Source organism: Channa argus, chromosome 4 (genome assembly GCF_033026475.1).
Source record: "Channa argus isolate prfri chromosome 4, Channa argus male v1.0, whole genome shotgun sequence".
Classification (NCBI taxonomy): domain Eukaryota; kingdom Metazoa; phylum Chordata; class Actinopteri; order Anabantiformes; family Channidae; genus Channa; species Channa argus.
In genome coordinates, this window is record NC_090200.1 from 25,598,054 (window position 1) to 25,617,357 (window position 19,304).

Below are 19,304 nucleotides of genomic sequence, written 5' to 3' on the forward strand. Positions count from 1 at the left end.
GCCCAATAATGTGCAAATTGAGACAACGATTGACTCCTCCTGGGCTATATGCCTTAAACGGCCTGAAGGTTTTATGGGAAGTCACAGGTGATCAGTTTGTGCAGAGACACGGGAGGGAGAAGCTTATTGAGACAGAGGGGAGAGAGATTGGGGTGAAGTCAGGGGAAACATTTTCCAACTATTTAATACCACATGTCCCTTCTTTTTATGATAAACTCAAACTTGATTAAATTGTCTGATGTGTTCGTTAAATACAAACAAAAAGTGTTTGATGCATGATGAAAGGAAATTAAGATTTCAAGTTATTCTACAGCGTCTTCCCCAACTGCAGTTATCTCGAAGCAAATGTCTCATCGTGATCAAAGCAATTGAGCTGATTCAGAACTTTGATAGGACTGCTGTGGAAGATTTTTAATCTCCTGGCATGAGGAGATAAAGGCTTTTGAATTAAATCTGGCCATAGATGATATGCTGTTGCTATGATAATATTCTCTATATAAAAAGTAAACTGTGCCTTTGCTGTGTATTGGTGATGTATTTGTATGAAGTCCAAAAAAAGCCACCATCAGCCTGAGATATTATTATTATGACTTTTCTCTCAGATGGTGAGCATGCGCCGACTGCCTGGTCCCAAGAACCCAGCAGAGATGACCTACTACGTTCAACTCAATGGAGCACCCATCAGAGGCACCACCGCTGCCAAGACCCTCAGCAGTCTGGACTCTCAGACTATGGCTCTGACACTAGGATACTTTGTACAAGTGCAGGCTGAACGTAAGCTCATGATTTTGCTCTACTATAAGAGTACATGTTATCTTACTTTATATATGATATAAAGCAATATGATAATAAATAATATTTAGTTAGTAATGCAGGCTCCCTGCAAAAGCCACAGAAGACGTTAAGCAACTGTTGTGCCTGAACAGCCTAGTATTTGTCATGATGACCAATCTGAGCTTCATGTGTAAAATGGATGTCGTGCCCTTTTAAGCTTTGAGATCCCTCGTGAATGCTCATGAGATACACCAATTACAGTACCGCCTGTAGTTTAGACAGTAGGTGCGTCAATGACTCATTCTTTTCCTCGGGGGCTGAATAGAAGATAAGCTGTCCAGCATATCACTGTATAAATGTATATGTTGCACTGTATTGTGAAAGAAAATGTACTGTTACTTTTTCTCTACACCCTAAACTAGTAGTGGGAGGTGTGACTTTCAGAACAAAAAATAACCAGATGTGTATTTCAAGTTAACGCCACTTTGACATATTTTTCCCTTTCTTGTTGTGAGACCCAATTAAAACAATTTGTCTTACATTGTTTTCCACATACATCTCTGTAAAATGACAAAAATGTGTGCGCTCAGCTTCAGTCAGAGCAAGGCTAAATGTTTCCCCCAGGATAGCTGTCCACCTAAAGACAGTGTTTACAGTCTGGATATGCATGTGAAGTGTGTGTAAAATAAATTAGAATGTTTCCAATATTTCCCTTTCCATTGGGTCCAGAAACAGGATCTTATTTCCTTATTTTTTTACATGTAGTAACCAATATGTGTACATAAGTAGATGCAGTGTCAACTCGCAGACCACAGTTCTCATTCTGCAGCCATTGTAGCGACATGTCAGCACTTCCACTTCAACTGCTCTTGATGGTTTATCTGTTGAATTGAAGCATTTTTTTTCTGTGAAATATGGATTTTACATAAGGTTCTACACCCGCCTTTGTTTGAAAACCTCTTGGAAAACTAAACGGTAAATTAATGTTTGTTCAGTTTAAGAAATGTCACATAGGTAATTTATCTACCATTTTGACTCCATTGGCCTCTGGCCCAATATAGGTGGTTACATATAATGGATGGATCAATGCATTGATAATAACCAAAAACTATATACAGTAAAAGCAAGTAGAACCCACGCTTTGTATGTACACGTACACGAACTGTAAAGTTTTGAACTATAATGCTTGCTTTAGGCTTCTACAGCAGCAGTCTGTGCTCCTGTAAACTCATGCACAACACCGAATACAGTGTGGAAGAGACACACTACAAATGAGAGTGGGTCCTGCAAGCAATTCTCCACAGCATGCATGTTGTGGCCCTCAACTTTTTTCCCTCACTTTTCTCCAAAATCCATAATTAACAAATTGGAGAGATCCCAGCAATCATCAGAGCCAACAATAGCTCTTTGTGCTCCAGTGCTCCAGTGCTGGGAACTCAACACGGTGTTCCTGTAAAATTCATTTAGTTTGCTTTTACAGACTCTCTATCTCTATCAATGTAATAGAGGAGTTACCTTGAAGATGTTCAATTTCAAACTTTTCCTTCAATCCAGACTTTTGTTGTACTTTAAAGCGATTTTATTTAGTATATTTCATTACAGTTTGTGTGTTCTTACATCATTAACCTAGCTTCAACAAAAACGTGAAATAATTTGACACCTGCTCTGTATATGGTCTTTATGTATATGTCATACTAATCACATATCAATAAACAGCTTAAATATGGCTAAACACAAAATGGATTACTGACGAATACTGTTTGTATCTTCGTAGCTGTGGTAAAAACACCACCCAGCAACCTGTGGATCATGGCCATTTTGACACCTCTCTTTCTGTTGATGGTGGTGATCGGCATGGTCGCCTTCATTCTTTGCAAGAGGAACAGGGTTATCTTCAAAACTGGAGCTTTCAGGACGTTCAAAACTCGCTCCAAGGTTAGACTGTCAAACTCTTCCATCTACTGTGTTTTATCACAGAAAATGTCTTTACTTATTTCTTGTCTTTGTTCTAAATGTTCTCCTCTCTTGTGCTACTGTTCTACTAAATCAGCTGTTGTCTCTCTTACAGTGTTAAGTTATGCACCAAAAATGTTTAAAAATCCCTGCTTCACCAAAACTACCGTTAAATATATCAACGAAGATTACATAAACTGGTTCTGAATGTCACAGTGTGACACATCTTACAGCAGGCCAATTGTTTGAGTTATTTCTTCAGGTCAGAAAATTCTAATGCCAGCTGTGTGGCCTTTGTTTCAGCACTGCCCAATGGTCCGTGGCAATTGCTAATCATGCAAACTGCAAAGAGGTCAGCGTATTAGAAGTGAACCTTGGGCCCTTTCACAATAATAGCTTTCACTCAACATTGGCTCATTTGAGGTTAAAATTTGAAATAAGCTGGCGTGTAATTCCTACCAGCTGGTTTGTTCAGGTCAGATTGTTCTCACATTGTGGTGCATGACGCCAGAACAACAGCTGCTTGTGTCACTGCAGTCAGTGAAGCAGTAAACAAGCAATAAGCGGGCCAGCCTCATTTGTTCTGAAGTGGCTCATGGCATGGCTCAGCTTGGTTCAGAATTCCATCATTTTGAAATTTATTTCCCATTTGATATCACAATTAAGTCCTGATTCCTATCATGAATTCCTGTCATTAGCTGAAAATGCATTGAATAACCCAACTACTGACCACACTCTTTGATTGATGTCAAGCTGTTCACATAAACTTTTGACACCAATGTCCAGAATGCTATGAATAAACCAATACACAGAATATTTCTGTTAGGAGATCAAAGTAAACTTTGACCATCAATATAGTCTGTGAGTACTGAGCAGAAGTAGAAAAAAGTCTCACTACAAGTATCTGTTTTATGTTTCTGATGCTACTGACAAATATTCTGATAGAGCAAGAAATTTGCTGTTCTGGGCCAGAAAACTCTATAATAACTTGTGGCCCATGGCAGGCTGTAAACCAGCTTTCTGAAAATATGAATTTGATCAAAACTATGTTTACATTTCACAACACAGTTGAAAGTTACTCGACTCGCTAGGAAAACAAAGAAAACTAATTAACTTTTAATCTAAATGCGCTGATGTGACACCAGTCAAATACAATTCACCCAGTTGCACTGTGGATTAATTCCACCACATTTGCATCACAATATGCTTCATATTTAGAAACATGGTGCTTGCAACCATGTCCAGCAGAACAGTATTTGAGTTCAGACAGGTTGTAAACAAGTAACAACTGTATGAAAACTATTGAAAATTGTGCATGATAGCTCAAAGCTGAATGTGAAAGGCTGAACATAAACTGTTTGTTTGACCTTTTTTTTCTCTTCCAAGTAAGTTCACCGAACCCAAGGCTTATGTTTTAAGATAAAGTTTGTACTATCACTAAATCCAATGAAAAGATGAAAACCAGCCAGCATTTTCTATGTATTGTTTAGTATTGTTGTTTTCTCCACTCAGTCAACTTGGTCACTATCCAGAAATTATTAAAAACAAATCAGCGACACATCACTGTCGCCTGTTGCTTGCTGATTTGGGTCTTTTTAAGGCTTCTGTGAAAAATACAAAGTGTAGAACAAACCCACTCTTATCCTTACCGAACGTTTCCCACATCTCAGCACACAAGTTTGTCACTATTATCTTTTCCTTCCTCTTCTATTCTGCTCTAAAATAACCCTTCCTTGTCCTTGTCCCTCTGACTTTTTCCTTGTTTAGACGTCATATCGAAGGGAGGGCAGTTACCACCATCAGGTATTCACTGATACGCTGGTTGGGTGGATAATGATTGATTGAGTCAGTGAATGAATGAATGAGACAGCGGTTTGCTCTCTGATTTTGAATGACAGGGCTGATCAATTGCTGTCCAACTGCCTTGTCAGCTCCTTATTGCTTTATGTGCTGCCTGTTGTTGTTGTTGTTGTTGCTGGGTAAATTCTTGCATGTGGCTGCTGTGCTGTGGACATGACTTATTCCATCATTCTCATTGGCTGTGGGAGGATCAATAGGAGGAGGGAAGAGAAGATAAAAAGGAAAGGAACTGTTAAAGGGGGTGTAAAATTAACAAGCATGTTCCTCAAGATTTAAATTGTTTTGGTTTGAGTCGATGGATTAAATTAACAAGGAAAGGATGGCTCATAAAAACAGGCAAATGAGCTCAATTCTGCCAGCCAGGCGGAGACATTTCTAACTGGTGCTCACAAACATCAGTGGGGGGGAAGGATGCTCAACACCTGCAAACCAAACAAATCTATTTTTATTTCGTAGCATTCAGAAAAACTGACTCAAGCTTGTGTCATCGGCCTTGCATGCCTTCTCTGCCAGTTCCTTTCCCTTTCAAGCCAGTCCTTTTATCCTCTCAGATGAAGCCTGTCTCATCCCACAGTGGCTCAGCAGGAGCCCTTTATGGACCCCAAACCCAATTCCCTTTTTTCATATGAGGTTCTCCACTGGATTATTCTAGCTACATTATCATGGAGCCACAGCAGAACAGCAGTAGCCACAGACACTGAAATATAAAATGCGAAAAAGCTTTAAATTACAAAGAACCATGTAAAGGCTGTTTCTCTGGTTACTGTTGCTGTGGTGGAGTGTGTCAGCTGATTTGCGGGTTATTTTGGTCCAGCCTTTCCCATCCTTATCCCTCAAGAGGCAATATGAGGCAAGTTAAAGATATACAGTAGTAGATGCTGGTATTAGGGGATGGGTGTGAAGAGGAAAAACAGAGCGGGGAACATCCGAGAAACCCCAGTGTGTGTTGTCCCCATTTAACAGTATCTCCTTATACTTTAGCATCTCAATTTCAAAGTGGTAAGGTTCTGTTTGTTTTCACAATCGTTTGTAAACGTTTGATATTACTTATGTTATACAAGAGCACGCATCAATTATTAAAGGGGCCCAAAATATGAAGTGGTGCTGTGAGGCTACAATCACAGTTCTTATACACAGCTGAATTTATCCTCTCCCAGTCATGAGCACTGGCATGCATTAGCAAATGAGATAAATATTTCACACAGGGATTTGGTTTAGACGAGCTTGTGGCAAACTAGTTAAAGTTAATAAAAATATTCACCCTTTTTCTTTTCAAGTCTGTCGTAATAAGTTGTTCAAAAGCACACATGAACAATATGTCCACACTTCCAATGTAGTGGTCTCCCGCTCTTTTTATTAAATCAACTTTGGACCATTTCTCAATAGACAGTGGACAGAGAGGGGATGAGTCCCTTTTGGTGTCCTCCACAGTTTCCTTACTGAGCGGCAGTGGAGAGACAGTATCACAATCCACTGCAGACAGTTCCATTCTGAAAATACTCTTACTTTGGGAAATATCCATCTGATTCACTTGGCTTGAGAATTTTTTTGGGTTTTGGCTGAGTTTCAGAATACATTTATGCATGTGATGAGTACTGTGGATTGTCCCCCCCCAGTTTTACTCTTGCCTTACCGGCACCAAATACCTTTGTGCCTGTGATTACATGCCTGTGATTACATGTGCACACTTCTCCACACATCCACAAATGATGCTGGATTTTAGAGGTGAAACAAACAAATAACTTAAAAAAGACTGAAAAAATGCTTTTAGTGTGATGTTATTCATTAAAATGAGCCAACTGGGAAAGAGGGCTCAAGCATTAAAGTTATTACACCATAATTTGAGAAACATTTTACGTCAACAGTCGAGTGCATCACTATAAACATGAGACTGTTTAATAATGTGCCCCATTATTCCCATGTTTAAATTATACCATGTTCCCTGTCTATCTGTAAAGGCCATGGGTATTCGGCCAGGGATATAGTTGCTTTTAACTACGTGTACAATTTCACAATATCACGTACCCTGTGTTGCTTTGGAGCATTGATTGTGCAATTCTGCATATGGCCAGTGGGGCACTATCAAAGGATCTTGGCAGCAGCTAACACAACAATAGTAGAACGTGTTGGAGAAAACTAATTGAGCTTTTCCACAGCTACCATTTATTTAACTGTTGTCGTTTTCTCTGCCCGGATCTTAACACTAACTTGAATGCTGCCATGGCTTCTGTTCATGTTATGGTGAAAGTTCATGGGGAAGAACTCCTCGCCAAGGATGATTAGGCCCGAGTCTGCCCATCGTGACTAAGCTTTTTAATCCTATAGTACACAAAGACATATAGTACACAAAGTTCTCAAAGAAGTTGATAAACAATGATACTACCTTTGTCTGCATGTATGTGTTGTAAACAGCAAGTATATCAAAGCCCTTACTCTGACATGAAATGTGTCTGTTTGGATCAGGTGTAAATAGTTTAGATATTCATGCAGACAAACTCATCATATGAGCTAGTTCTGAAAGACCCGTAGCCGATTTCCCAAGTCTGGGCTTAATGCATTCTGTGTAAACCCTGCACTAACAAGAGGTTTTCCTAATCCCAGGTAGCACAATACAAATCACACATTATTCTCAGGTGTAAAGCTCTCCTCCGCTGTTTTTGTACTCTGTTTAGAGTCATATGAATACTAACCAGACCTAAGCAGAATAATCGTCTACATAGAGTGATCTACTGTGTGTATGTGCGTGTGCGTGTGTGCGTGCGTGTGTGTGTGTCATCACGCAAGACAAGTTAATGCTGCTGATCAATACAGTGGTTTATATTAGATCTGCATATGTGTTTAAGCATTAAAGAGCAGCTCTGCAGAGTCTGGGTCACTTCATCCCTCCATACATCTCCTGTGCAGCTCAAACATTCTTCAAAATGCCTTTTACTCCCTCTGTGCCTTCTTGTACAGGCATGAAAAACTCAGATACCTAGCTTCGTTGTGAAGTAAAAAAGAGGTGGAATCAGCAAAAGTAGAAGCAATCCATTTTTCATTTTTAAGGTGTTCAATGAAAGTGCAATGCAGTGACTGTCATTTAATGCACTCGAGGTTTAGCAAAGTCTTCAAATGCTAAAGAGCCTTCCGCTCCACTGTTTAGAAAATGTAATACTCAGTAATTCAGTAATATAATAACTAGTAACTAGTAATATAATTAGATATGTTTGTTCAAATACCATATGTACATGTTCATACGACATGCTCTCCTATCTTCTTGTAGTGTTTTTTAAATCTAAATCTGATCTTTATATTTAATTGTCAGGTTCATTTTCATAATACTAGACAGACAATTAATTTTCATCTTCCTTTTTATAAAATCATCCATTAACTGTATTTTCTTTGACATCATGACTTGAATAATAGTAGGGAGTATTAAAAAGTAGTTGTCAGTACATTAAGTTCATTATCATTAGTTGGTTATTATGTGTTTAGTACCAGTATGTTAAACTAGAGTTTTGTTGTTTGTTTAGTTTTTAATGACTAATGATTTTTGTTTCATTTTACTTAATTTGAAACACCTGGGGCTTCTTGACCCCTCTTGCCACATTTGTTTTGTGCTCTTTTTATGTGCAGAATAATAAACTCAACTAAACTATGGTATTTTGCATTTTGCTCCATCTAACTCATTCTGCTCCAGGTGGAGTTTATCTAACCGGTGCAGCACTGTGGTGATGTAGAGCCCAGTCTACCCTGCTGTGTGTCTTATTTTACTTTTTGAATGTAAACCCTTTGAATCTCTTCAGGATGTTGTTTTGCGTGCAGCTCTGTGGTGTGCTTATGCCATCCACCCTACTGCAGCTGAATTTAAATCAATATGGCCGCAGGGGGAATAGAGCATACTGAATCTCGTCCATCTGCTGTACCTCATCAAGCTGCTGTTGGCTTTTGCTCTGAGTTAAAATTAGACAAGAGGAGAAGCTTAGGCTTAATATTGTGAGCAAGGAAAATAAGTGTGGATAATTTGGTAATGCAGCGGGGTCATGCTTGCACTCACTTTGCATGATATCTCTCAGTCGAAGAAATGGTTGGACTCTGCTTTGACATCTTTTTTTCTTGTCTCTCCTATCTTTTACTTCATCACAGTTGGAAACGGATGTGGGAAAACCATCATTTACCTCTGACACTGATCTGAGGCTTGTGCCGTACCACATGTCCGTAGCCACAGTTTTCATTTAAATGAGCCACTCACACAAGATGAAAGATGTCCATTTGTTAAGTCAACAGGCTGTTAGTGGACATAGGAAGAGAGGGTGGCAGTGGTATGGAAAGAGAATGGGCATTAGAAAGAAAGAAGAGACAGAGGCTATTAGGAAGGAAGGAAGGATTGTGAAAGGAGAGAAAGAAAACCAAGAAAGAGAAAGACCTTGAGCCAGTGCAGTAAAATACCAGTTGTGAAATGTCAGGAACACTTTTCAAGGTTACAGCCCTCGGCCCTGTCATTTCTGAGAATCTATACTGTCTCCATGCATGAGAGCCCTCACCCATCATCCACTGAATGACGCATCTTTAACTGTCAATGTGAAGAGTGTATCAGGTTGTCACTCTCAGTTCAACACCTCTGACACCATGTTTGCGCCTCACTAATCCATATGCATAATGCATATAAGAGAAAGGATAAATTTGGAACAGCACATTTAATTCACTTCCTCTGTTGACTGCTACCCTTTTTTTCACCTCATCATAAAATCAGACACAGTAAAAGTCACCCTCAGCCTGTGAACAACATGAGGCCATAGGGAAATGAATGTTTGCACTCTCCATACATCTTGCACGGAAAATGTGTGCACATGCACACAGACACAGACACACAAACACACACACACACTAAATCCATATATTTATGCCATAATGAAAGACCTGTCCCCACTCTCTCTCTTTCTCTGTGTATTTCCCAACACTCATCTATGACCATGTGTGTTTTAGCTAGCTGATGGCACAGTGGTGTGTATGACTGATGAATTATTAACAATGCCGTCAGCCGGATGCCCACGCAACCAACCTTACATGCACTCTGCATTCAGCATGCATCATCAAATACATTACGTGTCCCATTTTAGAGCTGCTTAAAATAGAAAAAGGGGAGGAAAAAAATCAGGGTTTCGTCTGGTTTGTTGTGTAACGTAAAAAGGGTCTTTTTTTCTATTCCGTAAATTGAAAGGCATTTAGTGATACAGAGAACATGTCCAGGCCCGGGAGGCTTTAGCAGAACACATCTTCTACTGCCTTTTTAATCTTCTGTCTCTTTAAACCAAAACCCCTGACCCCTGAAAGGTGCTGTTAATATTCATTATGGGTTTATTTTTTTTTTACCTTTTTCAGTATGCCAACTATGGTGTTTGGAGTCTGATGAAAAAACTGGAGAGGGAATTGCAGCCAATTACCTTTATCTGAAATGAAAGTAATGCACATCTGGAGGATTTTCTTTATGCTAGTTTGTTAGTTTGTCTGAAGTGTCAGTTCAGGCTGAAAATCTCCACACATCCACAAAATTTTGTTCCAGGATGATTTGAAGTTAAAAAAAGACTTAAGTACCTAAGTACTGTAAATACAGCAAATTACATGTAACATGCTAAGAAACATTACGACAAATATATATTTAAATTATTAAATTTTGAAATAGTTTCCCCATGTAGAAAAAAATTATCCTGAATGAAATCCTTCTGTGTTTCCTGTCCAGCGCCAAGTGTCAGGTGGGATCAGCTCCAACCTTCAATCAATCTAAAACGGCTAAGGGTTCGATGTTATGAGTTTGAGACATAGTTTAGAGTTAGAGTCGCTTCTGAGGGCAGCTGTACCTGATACTAGGATTGATGTGAATACTGTGAATCTACAGGTTAATCGGACACATTCCTCTAACTGCAATTTGTGATTTATGGTGATTAAACAGCTTTTTACATATAATAATCACAGTATAGAACATAGGGGCGGCTTTAGCTCAGTTGGTAAAGGCAGTTATCCACGGACCACAGGGTAAGTGGTTTGATCCCCGGCCCTGGCTATATGTGTGTCTCTGGGCAAGACACTGAACGCCTAACAGCCCATTCCCCTCCCCAGCTGTGCAGTGCCAGTCCAAGCCTGGTAGAAATTGGGGAGGGTTGCGTCAGGAAGGGCATCCGGCATAAAAACTGTGCCAAATCATGATGCGGACAATGATCCGCTGTGGCGACCCTGAACTCACAGGATAAGCCAAAAGGACAAATAAATTAATAAATAAATAATCACAGTATACAACATAAACCATGGTTTGCTTTGCTGTCACATCCATGGATGGTTTTTAAATTCAGTTTTTGACTCCACACCATTTTGAAATGCTGCTACCATCATTAGAGGTGGTTTGTTTTTCTCCTTCCAACCATAAATCATGGTCTGAGTGCTTTATATTTTGTGGCTGCTATATCAAGCATTTGTCATTGTGGGTTATAATTAAAATGACTTAGAGTAATTCTCTCTCATGAGCCTGTTCTGAGTAATAAAGGTGAAAAACTGGAGTTTTTAGTACTATCCATGCTTTTTCTGATATTTGCATGTGCTTTGTGTCTTGGAAATCACAGTTTTGTTTTATTGCCTCAAATTGCCTTCGGTCCATCAATCTAATCTGTAAACTAAAAACAAAACATTTTCCTAGAAAAAAAGACCCTGAGGAAGTCTTTTCTCTATTATTCTACAATGAACTACAAGTTAAAAAATAGGACATTTTAGCCTTATTTTCAATAATTGCAATTTCAGTGTTTCTGACCCTCGCTATGTGTTATCCTTTACCTGCCAGCCTGTCCAGGGCTTTGATTATGCCAAGAAGCACATGGGGCGAACTGATGAGGCCATCTCTGTAACTAAGGAGACATTGGTGTTGGGTTTGCCTGTTCGAGATGCTCCACTGTCGCTGTCTTTGGATAAGAAGGTCCACCAGGACGGGACTGCGAGTAAGAGGCCACCATCTGCTGACATACACAAAGGAGGGTAAGACTGTTAATCTACTCATTCATATGCTCTATTGTATCTACTCTTCTGGGTTATTATTGATATATGTATGATGCAATGTATTTTTTGTATACAACATGTGTGCTGTGCTAGTGCTTTGTCCCTGGTGATGACACTGCGAGCTTGTCAGTTGTCAGACCTTAGTACATAATGAAATATTGCAGCAAATATTTATTGGATTTCCATTAAATTTGCAGTCAGCAAATGTTACTATGCTAAACATAGAAACATTGCCTGCACAAATGGTTCATATAAAAAAACAAGTTGACCTGCTCTGAACTTTGGTTCAGTACTTTTCCTCAGAAAAAGCAGTGTTTCTGGAAAAAGTAATCGCTCCAGAAGTCAAAAAACAGACAAATAATTACAATTTTTTTTTTTTAAACTTTGGGACAAATTGAATTCACATATATGCTTCATAATAAGCTGAACAGTACACATTTGACTCATTAACGAATGGCAATTTAAACCTTTAAATTACACATAACCACTAATTACACTTACTGTAGCAAATAGTTAAATGTTGACACACTCAACTGACATGGAGGAACATGAGGGTTCATTGGTTATTTCTGATCACCTAATAAATCATAAGCCAAACTTCCACTCTTTTGGGGCGTATAGACACTTTCTAATTCTATTTTTTTCATTTTAGCATTAGTGTAAATGTGTAAGTATAAGCCAGAGGACATCATTTCAACAGAAGTTTGTGGTTGTAGGGAATGGGGAACTACCCTGAGAGCTTTTTTCTGTTCTTAAAGGGATTCAAGCCTGCTGATGTTTGGTATACATCTATGTACTCCTGTATTGATCTGTGGGAAGTTTGCATACTTTGGTAATACCCAATAAAACATGAATTTATAGCTTTCCCCTTCAGGCTCACATTCAACTCTAACTCAAGCTTTTCTCTTCCAAAATGAATTATAACATTCATGTAAACACTGCGGACAACAAAGGCAGCAGTAAATTACCGCATGGCTTGCTGAGACCAGACTGTTCTCCCTTGGGGTGATGGTGGGACGCTGAGCAGTCTGTCCTCAGCTGGGCTTCGGGATGCTAAGATGACCAGCGTCTTTCCTGGCAGAACAGTTCTCACATTGCCAAAAACATCAGATCCGATTTACTACGGACTTCATTTGGATGAACTGACTAAATATTGAGAATCTAAATGGCTACTGTACAGCATTCCTGAATCAGCAGCCTGCTGCAACTAAATGTTTCATGACATTGGCGAGACAAAACCAAGGCAGTGCAAATCAAATGACTTTAATTAAAAACTTTGTAGAGTTCAAAGAAATCGCAATTCTCTGTTTTTGTCAAGTCAATCTTTCAAAATAACAATCATTTGTTAGAATAATTAAGCTGTTAAACAAAATTAATACCACTCCAACAAACACCTGTTATGTGCATCTGCTTTAGAAACTATTGTTTGTTAGTGCTTTTAAAAGTTATACCTATTAATTACATTTTGACTTTTATCATCAGCCAAACAGTTTCCATCTGGAAGCCTTGTGAAAGGGGGACTCATAAAGTTCTGGAGCAGCTGTTTCAGTTAGTGAACAAGCCAGTGATAAAATCCCGGGCTTTTCAGCAACACCACTGTTTGTTTTTGCATTGCAGTTTAAGCCAGAGAGAAGCCAATGGTAAACAGAGCAGACTCTGACAGATTGATGTGATCTGAAGATAAGTCCAGTGTTAACAAGGAGCTGGTCTGAGACGACAGCAGAAAATTAGGATGTAGTAAAGTACTACTGTGGGTTTTCAAACTGCTGATTGTAACAGTTTGACTCTGTCTGAAGAATAGCCTAACACCTTTCTGAGCCAGGATCTGACACATTTCTATGAACTGGAAGGTTTCCTGTGCACAAGAAGAAGAATGTAAATGAGTTCTACCTAAATACAGTACATGTAAACAAGCTCTAATCAAGGCTTGGGAAAAAATGCACTTAAGTTTTGACCCCTGCAATTTTAGATGAAAAAAAACTGAGATTAATAACTAATTTAGGAAAAGGGGAACTCTACAATCAGCACTATAATGAAGTTTCTGTTAAAATCAGCAATAATAAGTTTATAGTGGGAAATCCCACTAAATACAGACAGAATTGTTTTATAAACAGGTGGTGAGTATAATTTGGCTTTACATTTATCCCTGTAGTGGCTGCGTTTTAGCCTCTAAATTTGGACATTACAAACCCAGATCCAATTGGTTAGGTCCGAGGGAATCTCCACTTAAATAAATTATGTACGAATGTCATTTTCAGTAAGAAACGTTGTCCTCTCATTAGCAAAAATTACCAGCACTGGAATTTATACGTTCGGCACACTAATGAATGTCAAGTCTCTGCTCTCGCCCACGCATTTTAAAATATGTGGGAGACATGAAAATGGATGGTTTCTTGCTGCCAAATTACACACCCCTGACAAACTTTCCAGGGGAAAGAAAAATCCATTAGGTAGGGCACAGATTATTATCTACAAGAAAATGTAGGTAAAATAATTTATATTTTATTCTAAAAGAAATAAAGCTGAGGTCCCTCTGACCTAGAAAAATAACAGGGTAAGAGAAGGTCAAATCAGACCTTCTACATCTACATCAGAAATAGTCAAGAATATCTGAGGAATTTAGGGGTCATTGTTAGAAGTATACTGTCCTTTTTCTTAGTTTGTGCTTAAGAACACATATAGTGCCTCACACTTCTGACAGGATGCACTATATTTTTATGTAAGTAAAATAATGTAAGTAATGTCTTGGCTTGGCATTGAATTTAGTGTTAAATGTTTTTCCATGTTCTAATATATATGTCTTCCTGTACTGTTGGGTTATTGTCCCCTCTTTTTATGCACAAGCCACAAAAATGCTTTGTAAACATCTGTCTGAATAACAGCATTAAACGTGTTCACCAAAATGTGCAAAACAGTCTTACACCCAGTTGAACTGTGAGTTATAATCTGTTGGGAGCTTAAACGCTGAAAGCGTTTCAAACAGAATCATAAAAAAAAAACATTTTTAAACACTTTTCTAAACATTTCTCTACTACAAGCTTGACCCTCACACACACACCCACATTTAGCAGTGACATCTTGCCTTAAGGAAATTCGGAGTCATAAATGATATGCATTATGTCTTCGCACAAGACAGAGCTTAATATTTACACATCACTAAATAAAAAGGAATGGTGATGGGATGAGTGATTTGCTTCTCTGATGAACTTGTGTATATGTTTATAACCCTGGTTTTACTATAGTCATGCCAGAGGGAGCCAATTAGTGCAACAATGATGACATGTAAAGAGCTGCCATAGCACAATTCTCAGCTTTACCAACCATACAGTATGCACACACGTATATGTTATACTGAACCAATTTTCAAAGAAGGACAATAGGTTATTCTTCCACCTGGGTGGACACTAATTAGAAAATGAGGCAGTATCTCACGCTTTAACTAGTGCAGTATGGAGATCAGAGGGACGAGAGGAGAAAATCCACAAAAATGCAATAATGTATGCCATTATTTTTGTTCTTTATAGTGATAACTGCACAGAAAACAAGACTTCTAAAGACTTCAAGTACCCAGGCACAAAGAGGCTCAGTACACTGAAGGCAAAAGACTGAAATGAGATTTGAGCTGTGTCTTAAATCATACAGACTAATATCTGCAGCCTATCTTTGAAACTTTACTTTGATGCAGTGGAACCAAACATGACATGCTCACAGTGGCAACAGTTTGTGTTTTTGTAAAATCTGAAAATTAAAATGTATTTCATTGTGCTATCAGTAACAAATAATAATTTAAATATCAATTGAAATAAAAATAAATATAATGACAACAAAAAAACTATGACATTACATGTAATTATCGTGTTTATCTTGTTATGTCTATGATGTACAGCCCTAAAACTAAAAATGTATAAATATCAAACAAATGAAATGGACAATGATAATGGAATAATATACATAATACCTGCCCACTTTTCAAAGAAAATGATGCAGACATACTGTAGATGTTCTGACAGAATGTAATGCTGCACACACTGTAAAATATCGTATTCTTAGATGTACAAGTTAGTTTATTTATTTGTTTTTGTCCTTTCAGCTTATTCCATGAGTTCAGGGTCACCACAGCGGATCATTTGTCCGCATCTTGATTTGGCACAGTTTTTACGCCAGATGCCCCTCCTGACGCAACAGTCCCCAGTTTCTACCGGGGTTGGGACCAGCACTGCACGGGGGGGGGGGGATTGGGATGGGCTGTTGGGGGTTCAGTGTCTTGTCCAGGGACACTTCGACATGTGGTCAGGAAGAGAGGGGCGCGAACCTTTGACCCTATGGTCGGTAGTCGGCCACTCTACAAACTGAACCACTGCTGTGTGTACAAGTTAAATAATACTAAAAAATTGCAATGAAGTACACAGAGAATTTCATAATTTGTCTTCATGTACTATAAAACACATCAGTGATAAACAGGAACAGTCATTTGAGCTGAAGATTGTTCCCTCATCTGAGGAGGGAGACAGTTGTAGACCGAATGCTAACCACAAGGGAAGATGGAAGGAGCAGTTTACAGGAAGAGTATTTATTCTGCATTCTGCATCCTCCAGAGAGCTACAGTGTTGAGGCACAAAGAAATAAGAGAGGCAGGGAGATGAACATGACTTTCCAGCAGTGTGATTATTGATTCTGCTGCTTCGTTCTTTGACCTTCCCAGACAGATTTATATGGAACACACACCACATTTCTCCCTCCTTCCCTCAGGCTTTTTGCTTAATACCACACAGGTTTTACTGTGACTTTGCCAGCCTGCAGACCACTGCACTGGTAACACATTCTGGACGTGTGTGTGCGCGCGCGCGTGTGTGTATGTGTTCACACAGACAGCATGTTAGCCTCGCCTTTGGCTCTGTAATGTCCAGTCTTGCTGATCTGTGCATCTCACAACACCTGTAGACAGGCCTGTCATGTTGTGTAGAGGCTGTGGCTTACATGCCTCAAGGCTGTTAGCGTGTGTGTGCGTTTGTGTGTTGTTTACGTGCCTGGTGTAAGTAAGTCAGGAACATAGAGGATGAAGGTTTTAAATATTCACAATTTGCACAACTTAATTGACTCCTCTGGATTTACTTTACACCTTGCATGCATGCGTGTATGTGTCTTTAGATGTTTGGATACATTTTAGTTCCTTACTATAATTCTGAGGGCAATTTTGGCTCCATGAAAATTAAAACATGGTTTTAGGATTAACGTTGGAGTTGGCTTTAGTATAAGGGTAGTTGTGATGATATGTGTATTCTGACCCCTATAAAGAGCGAGAGAGACATATACAGTACGTAAACTGAACTGTCTCCATTATGGCCTTTGGCTATTGATCATCCTGTCCAACAAAGTCTGGATTGTGCAACTGCAATCATTAATACATGCAAATTATGTATTATTATTTTAAAATATGACAGACCTGTACTCTATCGTACAGGAATTATATGGTTTGAGTAGTGAACAGTAGAGGTGTGTATCGATATGGCCCAGAAAGATTCAGGGTCGTTTCAATTCCGTTTGATTCAGCTTCTATCAATTTAGCTTCCATTTAGGCTACACATTACTGTAAAGTAAATTTGTTCAAGTACTAAAGTAGAAGTAGTTTTTAGAGTAGTTGTAGTATTTTCCACTTTCCAGGAAAATGCTGTACTATTTACTCTGCTATTTATTTACCAGCGTGAGTTACTTTTCAGATATAGTCTTTATACAAAGTATAAATCAGTTTATAAATTATAATTAGTAGTTCTATAGATTTTTTATGTTCATTGGTCATTTGCCTGTCAGTATATAAAGTAGTTTAAATCAGCTCTACCTTTAAATACATTTTAAACAATAAACAGATGCATGTTCTTGTGTATGATACAAGCTTAGCAAATCGCTTCAGTTAACGCCAGTTAACAATTGAGTGATTGCAGATAAAAACAGTTGAACCATAAAAAAGTCACTTTTTTAGTATGCAAACACTGAAGGACAAGGAGTTAGTTAAAGATCTATGGAAGCCAATGACTTGGCAAACTATCTTTTTCTCGCAAAAAAGAGTTTTGTTATCTTGAGATAACGAGAGAAATTATTTAATTATCACGAGAAAACAAGGTTGTTATCCCCCCCCCCCCCCCCCCCAAAAAAAAAAGATAATTATAAAACTATCATGAGATAACAGCATTTAAAGAAAGAAAACAGCATCCATGGTTGTTTTCGACTTCGACCCCTAGTTAATAGGTTTTGTTTTTAATGAATCACTTCAATCACGTCATCGTTTTAGCACCAGAGATAAGACCACAGGGGTGACCAGAGGTGGCACATCAGCCTCACCCACCTCAGCATTTGGTTGATCTCCTTTCAGCCTCTCTAGCAGAATCAGAATGTATCTATAATTATCCATTGCCCCTGGACACAAATCTTGGAAGTAGCATTTTTTTATAAAAAAGTTTTTTTGTTTTTTATTTCATTTACACTGAATATACACACATTTTAAATTAACTCAAAGGGAACAAGAATAGCTTGTCCATTTTTTTCACTAGTAAGGTGTTTTATTGTGGCCAAACAACACCAAATCAAGAAAGCACAATCAAGAACAGTGTTTTATGACGGCGCTATTTAAGGTACATATGAAAAACAAACCTCCAAATGAACTATAAGGCTACTTAGTGTTTGCTCACACTAAAAGCCTTGAGTATTGTAATTTTCTTAAATCACATTATTTGAATTTCAATATTACCTGACTGCTACTGCCCAAATTACAGCGTTAGAGTTCTGTGATCACATCTCAGAGTACTTGACCGGATACAGCGTGACTGCAGACAGTTTTGTGGCCTAAATGAAGAACCCCAATCCCCACCTCACAGATTTAACCGCTATAAGCTGTTTGTAATGCATCATATGTTTTCACGTGCACCGCAGTCATGTGGTGTGCAAAAGGTACTGTTCTGAGTTAATAAGTAGATTTGAAGGTGAATCTTATCACTGTTATACAGGTAATTTATAATTATACATCTCTTCTAACAGTCAAAATATGACTTAACTTTCTATTTTACGTGACTTTTGTAAATTCAGTTTAAAAATTCCTTTTTTGATCTCATCTGAGTTTTACCTCAGATTTACCGTCTTCTGATCAGGGCTTGTTGGTGCTCCACAATTAAAAGGATATTTTTGAAGTTGTGTATTCTAAACTCTAAAACTTTTTAAACTGAAAATCTGTGGACTCTTTTCCCTTTTTATACTGCTCGTGTACATAACTTATTGGTCTTACGTGTTTTTTTTTCTGTATTCTTGGATCTATAACTGTGAAGATCAGGGTTTGTGACGTCTGATCTACAGGTGCTACAGTGCATCCAGAAAGTAATCTCAGCGCTTAACTTTTTACACATTTTGCTATGTTACACCCTTATTCTACAAATAATGCCCCATATTATCAACATGAAAGAGTTTGAAATCACATGCACATAAGTATTCATGGCCTTTGGCATGGCCCTCAGAATTGAGCTCTGGTGCATCCTGTTTCCACTAATTATCCTTGAGATGTTTCTACAACTTGATTGTAGTCCACCTGTGGGAAATACAATTGACTGGACATGATTTGGAAATGCAAACACCTGTCCATTTAAGGTCCCACAGTTAACAGTGCATGCGAGAGCACAAACCGAGCCATGAAGTATAGGGAATCTGTAGACCTT

At 38.5% G+C, this 19,304-nt stretch overlaps 1 protein-coding gene across 2 annotated transcripts in view; it reads left to right on the top strand.

The window, feature by feature from the left end:
• The window catches only part of kiaa1549la (KIAA1549-like a), a 96,258-nt gene that overhangs the window by 57,525 nt on the left and 19,429 nt on the right, over window positions 1–19,304 (top strand). Inside the window, exons 10-13 of one of the 2 annotated variants that reach the window (XM_067502257.1) lie at window positions 603–774; window positions 2,549–2,709; window positions 4,495–4,530; window positions 11,396–11,586. In XM_067502257.1, the coding sequence (XP_067358358.1) occupies window positions 603–774; window positions 2,549–2,709; window positions 4,495–4,530; window positions 11,396–11,586 (560 nt within the window). The remainder of the gene's footprint in view (window positions 1–602; window positions 775–2,548; window positions 2,710–4,494; window positions 4,531–11,395; window positions 11,587–19,304) is intronic. The other variant, XM_067502258.1, reaches the window with a different exon arrangement.